General features: G+C 51.0%; 1 protein-coding gene across 1 annotated transcript in view; it reads left to right on the forward strand.

The window, feature by feature from the left end:
* cacna1bb (calcium channel, voltage-dependent, N type, alpha 1B subunit, b) overlaps positions 1-17766 on the forward strand; it is a 38531-nt gene extending 20765 nt beyond the window's left edge. Inside the window, exons 18-32 of the mRNA XM_067250372.1 lie at positions 689-700; positions 3684-3780; positions 4451-4611; positions 5192-5329; positions 6270-6471; positions 7108-7272; positions 7715-7825; positions 9386-9469; positions 12291-12407; positions 13131-13196; positions 14261-14352; positions 14465-14621; positions 14912-15039; positions 17312-17408; positions 17758-17766. Coding sequence (XP_067106473.1) covers positions 689-700; positions 3684-3780; positions 4451-4611; positions 5192-5329; positions 6270-6471; positions 7108-7272; positions 7715-7825; positions 9386-9469; positions 12291-12407; positions 13131-13196; positions 14261-14352; positions 14465-14621; positions 14912-15039; positions 17312-17408; positions 17758-17766 — 1636 coding nt within the window. The remainder of the gene's footprint in view (positions 1-688; positions 701-3683; positions 3781-4450; positions 4612-5191; positions 5330-6269; positions 6472-7107; positions 7273-7714; positions 7826-9385; positions 9470-12290; positions 12408-13130; positions 13197-14260; positions 14353-14464; positions 14622-14911; positions 15040-17311; positions 17409-17757) is intronic.
* The last annotated feature ends 1023 nt before the right edge of the window (positions 17767-18789 follow it).

An 18789-nucleotide genomic window follows, 5' to 3' on the forward strand; every position in this document is an offset into this window, starting at 1 on the left:
TTGTCTCTTTGGCTCTACTGTCCTCTGCTTCTCTCTGACCATTAGCCTGTTGGATATAGATGGTTATCTCGTGTGGTTTCCTGTGTCTTACTGAATCCTTATCTCTGTCACTTCCACCCACTCCTCTCCTGTCCTCCTCTCTCCTGTCCTCCTCCTCTCTCCTGTCCTCCTCCTCCTCTCTCCTGTCCTCCTCCTCTCTCCTGTCCTCCTCCTCTCTCCTGTCCTCCTCCTCCTCTCTCCTGTCCTCCTCCTCCTCTCTCCTGTCCTCCTCTCTCCTGTCCTCCTCCTCTCTCCTGTCCTCCTCTCTCCTGTCCTCCTCCTCTCTCCTGTCCTCCTCTCTCCTGTCCTCCTCCTCCTCTCTCCTGTCCTCCTCCTCCTCTATCCTGTCCTCCTCTCTCCTGTCCTCCTCCTCTCTCCTGTCCTCCTCCTCCTCTCTCCTGTCCTCCTCCTCCTCTCTCCTGTCCTCCTCTCGCCTGTCCTCCTCCTCTCTCCTGTCCTCCTCTCTCCTGTCCTCCTCCTCTCTCCTGTCCTCCTCTCTCCTGTCCTCCTCCTCCTCTATCCTGTCCTCTTCTCTCCTGTCCTCCTCCTCCTCTCTCCTGTCCTCCTCCTCCTCTCTCCTGTCCTCCTCCTCCTCTTTCCTTCTCTCTTCTTTTTCCATATTCTCTCTTGTGGCTTGGATTGCTTTCAGGAGCCTTATGGGGTAATGCACCTGTGGTTTCTTTCTTTCTCTGCCTGTCTATCTGCCTGCCTGCCTGCCTGCATGCCTGCTCTATCTGTCTGTCTGTCTGTCTGTCTGTCTATCTATCTGCCTGCCTGCCTGCCTGCCTGCCTGCCTGCCTGCCTGCCTGCCTGCCTGCCTGCTCTATCTGTCTGTCTGTCATTCTGTCTGTCATTCAGCCTGTCTATCTATCTGCCTGTCTGTCTATATGCCTGTCTATCTATCTGCTTGTCGGTCTGTCTGCCTGTCTCTGTTTCTCTCTCCCCCTAGAGGAATCTCTGACAATGCATACTGTATCTGTCAAAAACATTCCATCCATTCTCCTCCCACTCGATTGTATGACACTTGTTTATGTGTTCCATTGGCAAGTGTGTGTTCCACCCCACCAGGTAGTGCATGTGGGTGGCTGGAGGCCACAAGAGCATCCCTGTTACTGTGCGCTTGCATAACCCACTGAAAGTGTCTGCCTTGAACGTTTTCACCGGCTCAGAGGAGCGCGTGCCTACTCCTCTCCTGGAGATGTGGGCTGCTTGTCTGACAGACAGAGCGACAGACAGAGGGACAGACAGAGCGACAGACAGAGGGACAGACAGAGGGACAGACAGAGCGACAGACAGAGCGACAGACAGAGCGACAGACAGAGGGACAGACAGAGCGACAGACAGAGCGACAGACAGAGCGACAGACAGAGGGACAGACAGAGGGACAGACAGAGCGACAGACAGAGCGACAGACAGAGCGACAGACAGAGGGACAGGGGGGTTATCTGACGGATCCCCCCTCCCCCCGGCTCACCCCTTCACGTGTAACTGATCTCACTCCATCAGATAGGAGCTCCTAAGGAGAGCACGTCTCTCTCTCGTCAAAACGTCACGTCACCTTCCCATCCCGGAGGTCATCTCGTGAGAGACCGCGTCGGAGGACGGGGATTCTCGTCGGGCCCGCCTCTTCTTCCACCCTGGCTCCGCCCAGATCCGCGGGCGGGGGGGGGGGGGGGGGTCTCCGCCTTCCTACTCGACTTGACGGCATCTTTTTATCTCGCTGTTCTCGTTTTCCGTGACGATGTGCGTCGCCGTCGACACTTCTCTCAGCTCGGCGACGCCACTGTTTCTTCTCACTGTGTGTCGTACCACCTGTTTCTGCTTAGACTGGTTCATTTGGTCGCTGTTTCTTTACCTTGCTTTGTTTCTCTCTGTGAAGCTGCCATGATTTCTTCTGTCCTTTGGGTGTTTCTGTGTGTGTTTTATGGTATTTCTGTGTGTGTCTTTTTCGTTGCTTTTCTTCACCAGATCGCAGCAAAGCGTGGCCAGGTGGGAACCAACCCTCGGTCTATATCATTGACCCCTGACCCCCTGACCTCTCCTTCAGTCCAACTGACCCCGCCCCTAACTCTCCCAATATTAACCTCTCCTACCACGTCTCACCACGGTTTATCCTGGCTGGGATAGCCGTCCCCATGCTAACCCTCCTGAGCAAGCCTGTCTCAGCGAGCACGTGTAGAATGCCTTCACCTGATAGCTTTCAGAAGACCACAGTCTTGATCCCTCTGCTTGTCTGTGGGGGCCTTAGCAGGACACTGTACCTACGCATGCTTGTGCAGTATGTCTACTGGAAGGCTAAGATCAAGCTGATATATCTTCCTGCAGCAGCAGTATCTGCATGTCCACAGTACTGGAGATTGGGTTTTGGCCGTCGTCATGGTTGTCGTCATGGTGACCGAGGTTAACCTCTCATGCTTGGGTGCTGCACGCGAGGCCATCTAGGTCGATCAGCACATCTTCGATGTGATACACACACACACACACAACGTGGCACATACAAACTCTCTCTCTCTCACACGTACACACACACACACACACAGTGTAACAGATACACACTCTCTTTCGCACACACACACACACACTGGTGCCCTCCGCCCACGGCTCTTTTGAAAGCTATTGGGGAGCGTGTCGCTCACGAACGTGTTCTCGATCCTTCGCCGGCGTTGCGGTTGACGTAACGGATTGCATGCCATGGTTACCGAGTCCTCAGAGCATGAGGGGTGCATGCCAGCGTGTGTGGCCTACCGCTGCCCCTCAGGGGAGGGCCAAGTCAACACACTCAATCTGAACCATGACCCCCCCCGCCCCTTCCCCCTCTCCCATCTGTGGTCACATTATCCACTGATTACCAATCTGGGGACTCATTCTAGCCCTGATCCCTCGTGTGATTGGTGCGCATGGCTCAGGTGGAGTTTAAGGCGTGCGGTGAAGTCGTGTGAATGCTGAAGTGAGAGCTTCAAACTTCATGTCTTGAAGGTTGAGAGGCTCTTGCCTGAATTGCAGCAGGAGGTCGATGAACGGTGAAACACAGCGAGGGGACAGTATGTTCACCCAGTCTGGTCCCTCTCTCTCTCTCTCTCTCTCTCTCTCTATCTCTCTCTCTCTATCTCGCTCTCTCTCTCTCTCTCTCCCTCTCTCTCCTCTCTCCTCTCTCCTCTCTCTCCTCTCTCTCCTCTCTCTGTCTGTCTGTCTCTCTCTCTCTCTCTCTCTCTCTCTCTCTCTCTCTCTCTCTCTCTCTCTCTCTCTCTCTCTCTCTCTGCCCCTGGAGGGCAAACAGAGACGAGCCACACCTAGACAGTTCGACAGATGCTGAGGCTAAGATGCACAAGGCTTTAGTAACACTTTCACACATGCGACCACACACACTGTGCTACACACACACACACACACGCGCGTACAGTACAGTATACACACCCTCAAACCAAGCATCTGAACTCAAACACATACTCCACTGCACACTGGGATTCTCCCTCAGTTAGTCTAATCCTCCAGAGACCGTACTGAAGATACTGCTGTTCAAACGGACACACCCACACTTTAGACAGGGTGGGACCAGCGCTCCTTCTGATTGGTGGACCAGTGTGTGTGTGTGTGAGTGCTTCTGAAGTCTCCGTGGGCTAACACTAGTCCTGCCTGCCACACAGAGGGACCAAAGGCAAAGACATCAACACCATCAAGTCTCTCAGGGTGCTGCGCGTGCTACGACCCCTCAAGACCATCAAACGGCTGCCCAAGCTCAAGGTAACGACCCCTGACCTCTGACCCCTGAGCCCTCCTCTAGTGACCCCTCAAGCCAGGGGGGGGACGCAGGCTTCGGGGACAACAGAGACAACAGCCGCTTGGCCTCTGAAGGGACTTGCGTGGAAGATAAGATGACTACATGAGGGAGGGGTGTGGGAGGGGGAGGGCGGGGAGGGAAAGGGGGGGGGAGGAGCGGGGGGTGGCGCATCTATCATAATATACGGGTCTAGCTGTACGTTTTTAACGGTGAATGAGAAAAATGCAAATTTCCCTAGCCATTGTCAGAACCCTCTGTCCCACAGACCAAAGTAATTGATGTGACGAAGGGTGGTTGATCAGACCAAGGTAATGGACCTGACAAAAAGCAGCAGATCTTATTAAGGTAATAGAACCCAGGTGATTGAGATAGACCAGGCTTGACAGGCAGAAGAGCTCCTCAGACCAGCTCTCTCACTGATGTTGATATTAATTTAACAGACACTTTCACCCGACACACACTAAATACAGTAAGGACAGCAGATAATCAAGGACCAGAAGGGCACAGTTCCAACAGTATTTCAGTGGTTAGAGCCAAGGAATGGTCTGAAGTTTCAGAATGTTTTCCACACACACATAAAACAATCTCTGCAACTGTATGACATAATTTGGACTGTGTGTGTGTGTTTCCCAGGCAGTGTTTGACTGCGTGGTCAACTCTCTGAAGAACGTGCTGAACATCCTCATCGTGTACATGCTGTTCATGTTCATCTTCGCTGTCATCGCCGTGCAGCTCTTCAAGGGGAAGTTCTTCTACTGCACCGACGAGTCCAAGGGCCTGGAGAAGGACTGCAGGTACACACACACACACACACACACACACACATGCTGTAGCTACACACACACATGCTGTAGCCACACACACACACATGCTGTAGCCACACACACACACATGCTGTAGCTACACACACACATACTGTACACACACACACTGTCATTGTATCTCTGTTTCCCTCTTAATCCTTCTCCTCCTTCCCTCCTCTCTCTCTCTCTCTCTCTCTCTCTCTCTCTCTCTCTCTAAACTCTCCCTCTCCTCCTCCTCACTTCTCCTCTCTCTCTCCCTCTCCTCCTCCTCTCTTCTCCTCCTCTCTCTCTCTCTAAACTCTCCCTCTCCTCCTCCTCACTTCTCCTCCTCTCTCTCTCCTCCTCCTCTCTTCTCCTCCTCTCTCTCTCTCTCTCTAAACTCTCCCTCTCCTCCTCTCTTCTCCTCCTCTCCCTCTCTCTCTCTCTCCCTCTCCTCTTCTCTCCCTCTCCTCCTCCTCTCTCTCTCTCTAAACTCTCCCTCTCCTCCTCTCTTCTCCTCCTCTCTCTCTCTCCCTCTCCTCCTCCTCTCTCCCTCTCCTCCTCCTCTCTCCCCTCCTCGCCCACCCATCAGAGGTCAGTTCCTGGACTATGACCATGACGAGGTGGCAGCCCAGCCCAGGGAGTGGAGGAAGTACGAGTTCCACTACGACAACGTCCTCTGGGCCTTCCTCACCCTCTTCACTGTCTCCACCGGAGAGGGCTGGCCAATGTAAGTCACACACCCCCATCCCCCCTCGGCCAATCAGCTAATCCGAGCGCCCTGGATTAGTCAGAAAGTTGGGCTATTTTCCCCGAAAAATTTCTGAAAGAAATAAAATATTTTAAATATTTTATTTTGTTTATTTAAAAAAATATTTTTAAATAAAAGGTTTGTTTTTATTTATTTTTAAGGTTTCCCCAAAAAATCTACAAGGTTTGGAAAATAATGTTTCAAAAGGTTGAAAAAATAAATCAGTTCTTGTTGAACGTGCGTTAAAAGCTTGAGATGTGGGAGGTGATTTGTTGTTTGGCTGAGGTGGTGTTGTGTGTCTCAACATCAGCCTTGATGTTGAAGATGTAGCTCTGAGCTGCAGTCTGTCAGCTGAGCTCTCCTTGGGGCGTCTCCCTCGGTCTCTTGCCGCTTTTTCTCCCTCCCTCACGCTCTCTCTTGCCTTCTCCCTCTCTTTCTCTCCCTCCACCCTTTCTCTTTCTTTCCATCTTTCCATCTGTTCATCCTCTTTCTTGCTCTCTCTCTCTCTCTCTCTCTCTCTCTCTCTCTCTCTCACTCACTCACTCACATATTTTTTAGCTCTCTCTCTGTTATCTACTCCACCTTCCCATTCCGAAGGAAATCATTAAAGTACATGGTTTAATCATTTAAGTGCGTGTAACATAATTAATCTAAATGAAGCTTTTAGATGTATCTCCAAATCAAACTGACTGGACTCTGCCTGACCCAGTTTCATAAGCTGGAACGAAACAGCTACTTATGTTATTCGCAGACTTGAATCAAGACAGATCTTTCAAACATCTGACCCTTTTTATCGTGCAGATACATTAGCAAAGTGCCCTGATTGTCATAAGGCTGTGATTGTGCTCGGGAGAATAATGGATTTAAGAGTCCTGTGTGATTAATTGGTTTCTGATGAATCTTGGTGTGATCTCCCCAGGGTCCTAAAGCACTCGGTTGACGCCACATACGAGGACCAGGGTCCTAGTCCGGGGTTCCGCATGGAAACGTCCATCTTCTACGTGGTGTACTTTGTGGTGTTCCCCTTCTTCTTCGTCAACATATTCGTGGCCCTCATCATCATCACCTTCCAGGAGCAAGGAGACAAGGCCATGTCAGAGTGTAGCCTGGAGAAGAACGAGGTGCTGGACACACACACACACACACACACACACACACACACACACACACTGGCTGGCCAGTGATCAGAGCGCTCTGGAGGAGAGACTCTTCTGGAGACATCTCTGCTCTCTGGAGGAGAGACTCTCCTGGAGACATCTCTGCTCTCTGGAGGAGAGACGCTCCTGGAGACATCTCTGCTCTCTGGAGGAGAGACTCTCCTGGAGACATCTCTGCTCTCTGGAGGAGAGACTCTCCTGGAGACATCTCTGCTCTCTGGAGGAGAGACTCTCCTGGAGACATCTCTGCTCTCTGGAGGAGAGACGCTCCTGGAGACATCTCTGCTCTCTGGAGGAGAGACTCTCCTGGAGACATCTCTGCTCTCTGGAGGAGAGACGCTCCTGGAGACATCTCTGCTCTCTGTTGTCGTTTCTTACTTTGGCTGATATGTAGCGAATTACTGTAAGAGACCAGATCTGTGGAGAGACATGAACTGACCCTTTCACATATCTCATAAAATCTTATATTCTCATAAAAAAGTTTTTCATAATTTTTTTAAAAACCTTCTCATTTCATTGTTCACAAATCTCATATCCCTCCTCTCCTGTATTTGAGGCCTAACGCACTGTCCCTGCCTGCTACCTTGTCTGGTGAAACAGAGAGCGTGTATCGACTTTGCCATCAATGCCAGGCCGCTGACCCGCTACATGCCCGAGAACAAGCAGTCCTTCCAGTACAAGATGTGGAAGTTTGTGGTTTCTCCACCCTTTGAATACTCCATCATGACCATGATCGCCCTCAACACCGTGGTGCTCATGATGAAGGTCAGTACCTCTTCCCAGGCTCCAGGGGGCGCTGCCTGCGGCGCCGTGGCTGCAGAGGATCTCCACAGCGTAGCCAATGATTTATGAAACACTTGCCTACAGACTTGAGTTCTAATGTTAGCCTGTGATTTCATGGCGTGGGTCCACAGGTCTTGGTTTGTGCAGGTAGGTCAGACAGTAGGGTAGGATGAAGTATGATGTTTACTGGGAAAGAAGCACATAAAGAGATCAATAACTTTTCTAGCACAATAGGGAACCATCCTATATTTCTGCCTGCTCAATATTTGGTCTGTCTGGGTGTGTGTGTGTGTGTGTGTGTGTGTGCGTGAGTATTCAAAAGAACAGAAAGGCATGCCTTCTTTGAGAAACTATGACAAAATCCTCCAATCTTGTTGCCGCTGGAGACAAGATCTCACTGTAGTTTGTGTTGTGGTCCTCTCAGTTCCACGGAGCCCCAGACCTGTACGAGTCCATGCTGAAGTACCTGAACATCGTGTTCACCAGCCTCTTCACCCTGGAGTGCATCCTGAAGATCATCGCCTTCGGACCGCTGGTGAGCTTCCAGGATGTTAGACGTGTCATCCACGTTAGGCACCCGGGGTCCGGCTCAGCCTCGAACCTCGAATCTGGGGAATGGAGGAAGAGAGAGGGGCAGAGAGAACGAGAGGAAGATGGAAAAAGAGAGAAACCGATAAAGAGAGAGACCTAGTGACAGAGTGTCTGTTGATGAATGGATATTAGATGAGGTGGACAGGGTTTGTGTGAGTAGTGAGAAGATAAACTGCCTGGCAGGTAGTCAGACAACAGCAGGGATTGTAGAGGAGAGGGAAGGAGGGAGGGATGAGGGCAGAGGGGAGGGAGGGAGGGAGAGATGAATCTCCTGGCTGCTAAGGGAAGCTTGTCCTGCAGCCAGGAGATTCATCTCTGGCTCCCTCCCTCCCTCGCATCCCCGGCTCATCGTTTAGAGAGCTCTCCTCACTCGCTCCTTACCTTCACCTTTGTAACATTTAGCCCAGACAGACTGGCTCATCCCTCTCTCTTTCTCTCTCTATCTCTCTTTCTCTCTCTATCTCTCTTTCTCCCTCTATCTCTCTCTCTCTGTCTCTCTGTTGTTTTAAGTGTTTGGCCGCCCTATCTCCACAAATCGCTCCCGCCCAGGTGGAAGTAACAGTCTGTATATCAATCAGCTGACAGCTACAGCTAGCCCAGTGTGCGATCTCACCATCACACCTGGAAGTCTAGTGACAGTGTTAATAGAGGGACGGAGGGCTAGGTTTGTTCATCAGTCATACTGTGGATGGTTGTGTTTGTGTGTGTGTGTGTGTGTGTGTGGGTGTGTGTAATAGGTTGACATAGAGTAATATAATTTCTCAATGAAATATTGACTCATTTGAGGAGCTTGAGGAGACTTGCTGCAGGGAGAAGAGACCAGGAGAAGAGCATGTCACACTAACTGCTCTAAATCTGACCTTGTTCTGGCTTTCTCTGTTTCTCTTTCTCTCACACTCTCTCTTTCTCTCACGCTCTCTGATTCTCTCCATCTCTCTCAATATCAATTACTCCCTCCCTTTTTCCTTTTCTCCATCATCCTCTCTCACCCTCTCTCTCCAACTCTGTCCATCTCTCATCTCTCTCCATCTTTCATTCTCTCTCCATCTTTCATTCTCTCTTTCCATCTCTCATCTCTCCATCTTTCATTCTCTCTTTCCATCTCTCATCTCTCCATCTTTCATTCTCTCCATCTTTCATTCTCTCTCCATCTTTCATTCTCTCTTTCCATCTCTCATCTCTCCATCTTTCATTCTCTCTTTCCATCTCTCATCTCTCCATCTTTCATTCTCTCGATCTTTCATTCTCTCTCCATCATTCATTCTCTCTTTCCATCTCTCATCTCTCCATCTTTCATTCTCTCGATCTTTCATTCTCTCCATCTTTCATTCTCTCTTTCCATCTTCATCTCTCCATCTTTCATTCTCTCGATCTTTCATTCTCTCTCTCCATCTTTCATTCTCTCTCCATCTTTCATTCTCTCGATCTTTCATTCTCTCTCTCCATCTTTCATTCTCTCTTTCCATCTTCATCTCTCTCCATCTGTCCTTGTGCCTCCCTGCAGAACTATCTGAAAGCAGCGTGGAACGTGTTTGACTTTGTGACCGTGCTGGGGAGCATCACAGACATCTTGGTCACGGAGATCAAGGTGAGTGGGGCCCTCACGCATGCCACAGATGGCTTCAGCCTGGGGAGCCAGGGGGCCCCCTCCCAGCCCCCGAGGGCTCTCCGGGGCCTGGGCCCTTGTCATGGGGGGAGGGGGCTAGGGGGTGAACCTGGTTAGTGTTGAGCTAAATCATTGAAAGGCAGCAGATCCTGAGCTCTGGGTGTCTTTCCGTGTGGATTAGTCTCGAGCGAAGCTGGGAACTGACAGACAAGACGACACACACACACACTGACACTCACACACACACACACACACTGACACTCACACACACACACACACTGACACTCACACAGAGGAGTGAGTGTTCTGGTTACAGCGAGACGCTCCTTGTCTTAAGTCTGCCTCTCTTTGTGAGACTTCTCTTCATGTGACTGTCAAGTCTGTTCATCTCTCTCTCTCCCTCTCTCCCTCCCTCTCTGTCTCTTTTCCTCGGGTTTTCCTCCCCGTCTCTCTGCTCTCTCGTGTGCTGTGTCGTCCGTCTGCTGTGTCTATGCTGCTGTCCCCCCCCCCGCTGCCCCCTCCTCCCTCCCCGCCCCCCACACACACACACACCTCTGCCCTCCCCCCTCCCTCCCCGCCCCCCCACACACACACACCTCTGCCCTCCCCCCTCCCTCCCCGCCCCCCCACACACACACACCTCTGCCCTCCCCCTCCCTCCCCGCCCCCCCCACACACACACCTCTGCCCTCCCTCTCTCCCCCCCCCACACACACCTCTGCCCTCCCCCCTCCCCCCCCCCCCACACACACCTCTGCCCTCCCTCCCTCCCCCCCTCCCTCCCCGCCCTCCCACACACACCTCTGCCCTCCCTCCCCCCTCCTCCCCCCCACACACCTCTGCCCTCCCTCCCCGCCCCCCCGTCTCATCTCCGGGCTCCTTCAGACGGTAAGTGGCTTTTCTTGTCCCCCTCGCTGCTTCTGAAAACAACCCCCCCCCCACTCACCGACACCAAAGAGTATAGAAGCTCAAGAGGCAACACTCTGATGCTTTTTGGTAACAGTCACTAAGGTACGCTTCAGTAGCGCGCCACCATTGTGGAGTGAAAATTCCAACTGGAGTTACTGGACAACAGCACAGTTAGCTACATACTAGCTAGTTATAGGTAACAGATCATTTAAAATATTTTTTTGGTGTTGACGTTAGCTAGCTAGCGTCGGCAGCTGTGTACCTAGCTAGCATTAGCAGGATTTGTATCGGTTAAATGTACGTAGTTAAATATCAGCTAATGTTCAACTGTAAATTATAGCTACACCTTTTAAAGGATCCCTTGGTAAATCAGCCACTGTCGAGTAGAAAGGGAATTGTTTTGAAAAAAAATTAAAAGTTAACGCAAACATTTAGTGGCAAAATCCATTGTTATGACTACTAATTATTTTAGATATTGTATAAGTTTAGCGAGCTTGCAAAGACAGAGGATAGCCTATGGAAGTTGAGTTAGCCAATGTCGATGCTAGCTAACGTTAGTTACATTTCACTGGGTCTTGCAGCTCTGCTTGGTTAACTGAAATTATTATGAAATGTTATGTACTAGCCATTTACCTACTTTAGCAAGTCACAGTATCCCCTGATAGTGTAACAGAGACGACACAGTAAATAATTCCTCTTTCAAGTAATAAGCCCCCGTTCAAGTGTTGAGCATTAAATTAGCTGCACGGTCTGTAGAGATCTTGGGACGAAGGTGTACTGCTAATGCAGAATTCGGTCAAATAAAATTGGTAAAATAGACGTAATGAGTGGCACTTAAAGTGGGGCAAGTACATTTCTCTTCCAGACTTGCCCTACAAAAAAATCCACTTGTCCCGGACAGGATCATGTCGAGCCCTGCGTTGTCATCATTCATTCATTTTATTTTTTTACAAAGCAGCTGATATTGCCAAAAGCGACAGCAAGCTAGTGGACTGCCGAGTTGCTTTCACTCCAAAATGGCGGAAACGTAGCGTTGCTACTGGGCACTGGTGTTGCAATGCAGCATTCTATTGGCTTTCACTTCTGTCCAATATAAGTTCTTTGCCGACGCCAACACTTCCTGATACACACCGCGTGAACACTTTCTGGTACACACCGCATGAACACTTCCTGGTACACAACGCATGAACACTTCCTGGTACACACCGCATGAACACTTCCTGGTACACACCACATGAACACTTCCTGGTACAGCACCTCATGAACACTTCCTGGTACACACCTCATGAACACTTCCTGGTACACACTGCATGAACACTTCCTTGAAAACCTTTAGGAGGAGTGATACAATACAGAGAATGTTCTCTTCACTCTGACCTGACTGGGTCTGAACTCAGCCTCACTTAGACCAGCCTTCATTACTAGTAGGGAACTGACTGTTCCAGGAAACGGGCTAAGAATGTGTGTGTGTGTCCTGGGTGTGTGTGTACTGGGTGTGTGTGTGTGTGTACTGTGTGTGTGTGTGTACTGGGTGTGTGTGTGTACTGGGTGTGTGTGTGTGTCCTGGGTGTGTGTGTGTACTGGGTGTGTGTGTGTGTCCTGGGTGTGTGTGTACTGTGTGTGTGTGTGTACTGGGTGTGTGTGTGTCCTGGGTGTGTGTGTGTGTGTACTGGGTGTGTGTGTGTACTGGGTGTGTGTGTGTACTGGGTGTGTGTGTGTGTACTGGGTGTGTGTGTGTACTGGGTGTGTGTGTGTACTGGGTGTGTGTGTGTGTACTGGGTGTGTGTGTGTACTGGGGTGTGTGTGTGTGTGTACTGGGTGTGTGTGTGTACTGGGTGTGTGTGTGTGTACTGGGTGTGTGTGTGTGTACTGGGTGTGTGTGTGTACCCCACAGGACAAGCTGATCAACCTGAGCTTCCTCCGGCTGTTTCGGGCGGCTCGTCTCATCAAGCTGCTGAGGCAGGGCTACACCATCAGGATCCTGCTGTGGACCTTTGTACAGTCCTTCAAGGTACATTTAGTCATTTAGCAGACACTCTTATCCAGAGCGACTTACAGTAAGTACAGGGACATTCCCCCGAGGCAAGTAGGGTGAAGTGTCTTGCCAAGAACACAACGTCAGTTGGCATGACCGGGAATCGAACTGGCAACCTTCGGATTACTAGCCCGATTCCCTCACCGCTCAGCCACCTGACTCCCCAAGGTACACACACACACACACACACACACACACACACACACACACACACACACACACACACACACACACACACACACACACACACACACACACACACACACACACACACACACACACCCTGGACACACACCAGGGTCCTGTTGACCTGTTCCTGTCGGCACCTGGGGACAGTTTAATTTGGTTAATTTCGCTAATGACTTAGGGTGATTATGGAACTGCAGAAGTTTGCCTCAGTAAAGAGCAAGCGATGGGCTGGGCTTTAGAGTCAACAGCAGATCGAGAGTTTAAGAGATTTTAAGCCTAATGAAAATGGATAGTTGTTGCAGTGTAAAAAGGACGTCTCTTTATTTACGATGAATGTATACCCTTCTCTATAAATACCTGATTAAAGAAATAGACCCCACTGGTGAAGTTTACTGTTCTGGTCTGTAAATTACTGCATTAAGTCTTACACGGACTGATTTCATCTCCTGCTGTGTGTGTGTGTCCGTGTGTTGTGTGTGTGTACATGTGTTTATGTGTGTGTGTTTCCAGGCATTGCCTTACGTCTGCCTGCTCATAGCCATGCTGTTCTTCATCTACGCCATAATCGGCATGCAGGTGAGTAGACCTGCTCTCTCAAGTGCACGTGCACAAATACAAGGTATGAGCTCGCTTATGCCTGAAACAAGTAGATTTGGCTGCCGGTGCAGTAAGAATATTTCACTTGATAAGATGTCTTAAAATTATGTGAAGTTAACTTAAATTAAGTCACTAGATCAGCCATTTATACTTACATTTAGTCATTTAGCAGACGCTCTTATCCAGAGCGACTTACAGTAAGTACAGGGGCATGTACTTTACTTGTTTACTACAACAAGATTCAAATCAAAACAAGATTATTACACTCAGTTAGATGAAGTGTTTGGGCAGTGCCCCCCTCCCCCCAAAATAAATGGACCCAAACTGAAGCTCATTTAACAGAGGCCATCAAATCTCCTAAACTAATCGCATAATGAGATTGCACCCCATACAGTAGATGTGTATTATTGTAAATCAATATTAATTTAATCTTCTGCTAAACGGGGTTGTGTTTATTCAGCTGTGTGATGGCACCCTCCGAATGAGATTGGGCCCCGCCCACCTTGGGTGAATAACCTCACTCACTCCAGCACGCCGCAATTATAGAAGAATGGAAACATAATCTTTCCTCATAAAACAAGATTTGAAAATGATATTTAATCGACATTGTTTGGAATGGGTTTCGTTCAGTGGTAGAGCACTTGACAAGATAACGCGTTCCCATGTTAAAATCTCCCTGTACATAGCTTTGGATAAAAGTGTCTGCTGTAAAATAGATAGATAGATCAGGTTTTCTCATCGAAATACTTAACCTTAGACCCAAGAGAGACTGTGTTGCACAAAGCCTATAGGCATTGCCAGACGTCTCCAGAGCCAATATCTGTACGTACATCCAGTTATAGATAATAATACATTTTATTGATATAGCGCTTTTCAAAGTTCTCAAAGTCGCTGTACATGGTTAAAATAAACATAAAACAAGGACATGATATAAAATCACAGCATTAATTACACATTAAAAGCAGATCTAAAAAGGTGCGTTTTGACTAATGATTTAAAGATGCCACTGCCAACAATCAATTAATTTACATGTTTTCTTTCAGGTGTTCGGCAACATTGATCTGAACGAGGAAACGGCCATCAACCACCACAACAACTTTCAGACCTTCTTCCAAGCTTTGATGCTCTTGTTCAGGTGAGTGAAAATCTGGCAGATTTCTCAGTTGTTTGTGTGTGTTTCTTTACAAGTATGTTTACCCTGCGTTTGCTCACGGGCGTGTGTGTGTGTGTGTCTACGCGTCCCTCAGGAGTGCGACAGGAGAGGCTTGGCATGAGATCATGCTGTCGTGTCTCAGTAACAGTAATCGAGCGTGCGACAAGCTCTCTGGCTCCGGGGGGAAGGAGTGCGGCAGCGACTTTGCCTACTTCTACTTCGTCTCCTTCATCTTCCTCTGCTCCTTCCTGGTCAGTGTGGCTCACGACAAGCTCACTGGCAAATTAAAACTACGACAAAATAAAAAACTTTTGATTAAACTACATGAAACATCTAGTTTAAAACTAGATTATTTATTTTTTTCAAAACTACAGTTTAGTTTTAAACTACACATGCATATCCATACATTTCCTGTTACTTGCTCGAAGTGGACTACAATTCCTGTTGCTTGCTCGAAGTGGACTACATTTCCTGTTGCTTGCTCGAAGTGGACTACATTTCCTGTTTCCCGTTTCCTGACTTCCTCACTGTGGCCGTGCAGATGCTAAACCTGTTTGTGGCGGTCATCATGGACAACTTTGAGTACCTGACCAGAGACGCGTCCATCCTGGGCCCTCACCACCTCGACGAGTTCATCCGAGTCTGGGCAGAGTACGACCCTGCCGCCTGGTAGGTCCCCCCCACCCCCCCACCCCCCCACCCCCCCACCACCCCCCCTCCACACTCCACACTCCACCCTTCAGAGAAAAGCAGAGTCACCCCGTGGCTTCCAAACACGGAAAGTTCCAGCAGGGTGACCCAAAACCCTGTGAAGTCCGCGGATCCCGTCTTAGCGGGAGTGAGTGACGTTAAGCCAGAGCGAGGAGCGAGGATAGAGAAACGGGGCCCCGTAGGCCCGCTGATGCATGTAAATCCAGCATCTCGCTCCCCTGGCCTGCAGCCTCTAAGCTGACGGGACTAAAGCTGCTGTCTGTCACTGAGGAGGGGAGAGGAAGCTGTACTCAGCGCTGTGGAGGGCTTTATCCCTCTCTGTCTGAGGTTCTTAGCCAGGGAGAGGGAGAATTGATGAATATTTTATTATTAAATAAAAACCCAAATGAGAAGTTTTCTGAGGAAGACGCTGAGCTGTGGCAAGGTGGAGGTTTGGAATGAGTTGTGCCAGGCCTAATGAGGGTTTTTTTTATCAAAGGGACAGGAAGTGGGGTGTCACTCATCAACTGAGTTTCTCCACTGTCAGACCGCAGAGCACAGGAGGAGGGGGGGGAGAGTGGCAGGGGGATGGAATGTGGTTTGGGGTGGATGGGAGGTGGAGGGAAGGTAGAGGTGGAGGGGAGGTGGAGGGAAGGTAGAGGTGGAGGGGAGGTGGAGGGAAGGTATGAGGTGGAGGGGAGGTGGAGGGAAGGTAGAGGTGGAGGGGAGGTGGAGGGGAGGTGGAGGGCAGGTAGAGGTGGAGGGGAGGTGGAGGGAAGGTGGAGGTGGAGGGGAGGTGGAGGGAAGGTAGAGGTGGAGGGGAGGTGGAGGGAAGGTAGAGGTGGAGGGGAGGTGGAGGGAAGGTAGAGGTGGAGGGGAGGTGGAGGGAAGGTAGAGGTGGAGGGGAGGTGGAGGGAAGGTAGAGGTGGAGGGGAGGTGGAGGGAAGGTAGAGGTGGAGGGAAGGTAGAGGTGGAGGGGAGGTGGAGGGGAGGTGGAGGGAAGGTAGAGGTGGAGGGGAGGTGGAGGGAAGGTAGAGGTGGAGAGGAGGTGGAGGGAAGGTAGAGGTGGAGGGGAGGTGGAGGGGGAGGTAGAGGGAAGGTGGAGGTGGAGGGAAGGTAGAGGTGGAGGGGAGGTGGAGGGAAGGTAGAGGTGGAGGGGAGGTGGAGGGGAGGTGGAGGGAAGGTGTTTACTCCTCCCAGAACAGCTGCTCTTCCTGAGGTCTCTTCTCACAGACTGAAGTCAAAGTCTATACCTTCATATGACAGCATCTCTATCACGTTATCCAGTGTAGCTTCAATGTTCCTCGCAGCACCTACAGGTGGGTTATATCTGTCCACTGGGGTCCTCCCAAGGCAGCTGTGTGAAGGAGGTTTTGTTGATGAGAATTGAGTGGAAATGCTGTTTCCTGTTCTAACCGTCTTCAACCACTTCCTGTCTTGCAGCGGGAGGATTTGCTATCAGGATATGTACAAAGTGTTACGTTTTATCTCCCCTCCCCTGGGCTTAGGCAAGAAGTGCCCAAGTGCTGTGGCCTACAAGGTTTGCTATCCCACACACACACACACACACACACACAGGGGGACGACTGCTCCGAACCACACGCACACCTCTCGCCGCTAACCGCCTGACGTGTAACCAAGGCAACGGTCTGGAAACAACGCCACATGCAAGGCTTGCATTAGCCGGGATTTAATCACCAAGCTGTTATGATCGTTATTTATAGACGTCAAACGGTCGCTGGGAATAACGATTCCGTTGTTCCGTCCGAACCAGTGACACAGTGAAGCAGGCGAGCAATTGTGTGCTTTGTTTTTCTGACGGCCATCTTGGTTGGCCGTGAGGCTCCGCAGATAGGTGTCTCTTCGCATGTGGAAACGGCTGATACCTATCTGAGCAAGGAGAACACGCCCCTTCCGACATAAACTCCATTTCTCATGATCCTCCATCCGCATCTCTCCTCAGGAAGCCCCTCCCCCTCCCGCTGCACCCTGGGATGCATCCGTTTCCGGAGAGCGGACATGGATGACATCCGACCCCCCGACCCCCCCCCCCCCCCCCCCGCTCCCACCAACAACCCTGGAAATCTCAATTAACGCAGATTTCTGTTTTGTCATTTTCTCTCTTTTTTTTGTGTTTGTTTCTTGTTTTATACCCGTCCTCTCTTCGTACGGCCGCCCTCCTCCCCCCCCCGTTATCTGACCTGGACTCCACCTGGCCCTCCTCTCTCCGCCCTCGCTCTCCTCTGTGAAGCGGCCGTATGACCTACCTACACATGTACAAGATGCTCTTGCACATGTCCCCTCCACTAGGTCTGGGGAAGAAATGTCCCTCCAGGGTCGCTTACAAGGTACAGCTCCTCTCCTTCCTCCCTTCTCCTCCTTCCCCTCTCCATTCACACTTCTACCCCCTTCCTCTCCTACCTCCACCCCTTCCTCCCCTCCCACCTGCCCTAGTACCTCGGGGCTCCTGTCAACATGTCACCGTGGAAACCTGCCGGCCTACATCGCTGTCTCGTTGCTCTTTCTGTCTGTCTGTCGAGTTCCTCGTCTACCCTCTCCCTCCGCCAGGCGCTCTACCCTCTCCGTCCGCCAGGCGCTCTACCCTCGTCCCTCCGCCAGGCGCTCTACCCTCTCCCTCCTCCAGGCGCTCTAACCCTCTCCCTCCTCCAGGCGCTCTAAACCCTCTCCCTCCTCCAGGCGCTCTAACCCTCTCCCTCCGCCAGGCGCTCTACCATCTCCCTCCGCCAGGCGCTCTACCCTCTCCCTCCGCCCAGCGCTCTAACCCTCTCCCTCCGCCCAGCGCTCTACCCTCTCCTCCGCACCCCCGCACATCTGATCCCACCACCGCGGGCTGCGCAGAGGTCGAAATCAAACGAAACCCTTTTTTCCCCAAAAAACATCTGTAGACGACAGCCTCACGGGTCCAGGGCAGTGGTTTAGATTCATGAGAAAGGGGTCGAGTCCTTCGGTCGAGGACGTTTACTCGCGAGCGTGTGGTTTGATGGGGTCGTCTCTGGAGCATGCACAGCTGTCTGGACGAAATCAGGGTGAAGGCAGCCCCCCTGCCCGTGCTCGGGATGAGAGCGTCTGCCAAGCGACTAGTAAGGTCTGACTTGGGATGAGAGCGTCTGCCAAGCGACTAGTAAGGTCTGACTTGGGATGAGAGCGTCTGCCAAGCGACTAGTAAGGTCTGACTTGGGATGAGAGCGTCTGCCAAGCGACTAGTAAGGTCTGACTTGGGATGAGAGCGTCTGCCAAGCGACTAGTAAGGTCTGACTTGGGATGAGAGCGTCTGCCAAGCGACTAGTAAGGTCTGATTTGGGATGAGAGCGTCTGCCAAGCGACTAGTAAGGTCTGACTTGGGATGAGAGCGTCTGCCAAGCGACTAGTAAGGTCTGACTTGGGATGAGAGCGTCTGCCAAGCGACTAGTAGGGTCTGACTTGGGATGAGAGCGTCTGCCAAGCGACTAGTAAGGTCTGACTTGGGATGAGAGCGTCTGCCAAGCGACTAGTAAGGTCTGACTTGGGATGAGAGCGTCTGCCAAGCGACTAGTAAGGTCTGACTTGGGATGAGAGCGTCTGCCAAGCGACTAGTAGGGTCTGACTTGGGATGAGAGCGTCTGCCAAGCGACTAGTAGGGTCTGACTTGGGATGAGAGCGTCTGCCAAGCGACTAGTAAGGTCTGACTTGGGATGAGAGCGTCTGCCAAGCGACTAGTAAGGTCTGACT

This window comes from Osmerus mordax, chromosome 14, assembly GCF_038355195.1.
Source record: "Osmerus mordax isolate fOsmMor3 chromosome 14, fOsmMor3.pri, whole genome shotgun sequence".
Lineage (NCBI taxonomy): Eukaryota > Metazoa > Chordata > Actinopteri > Osmeriformes > Osmeridae > Osmerus > Osmerus mordax.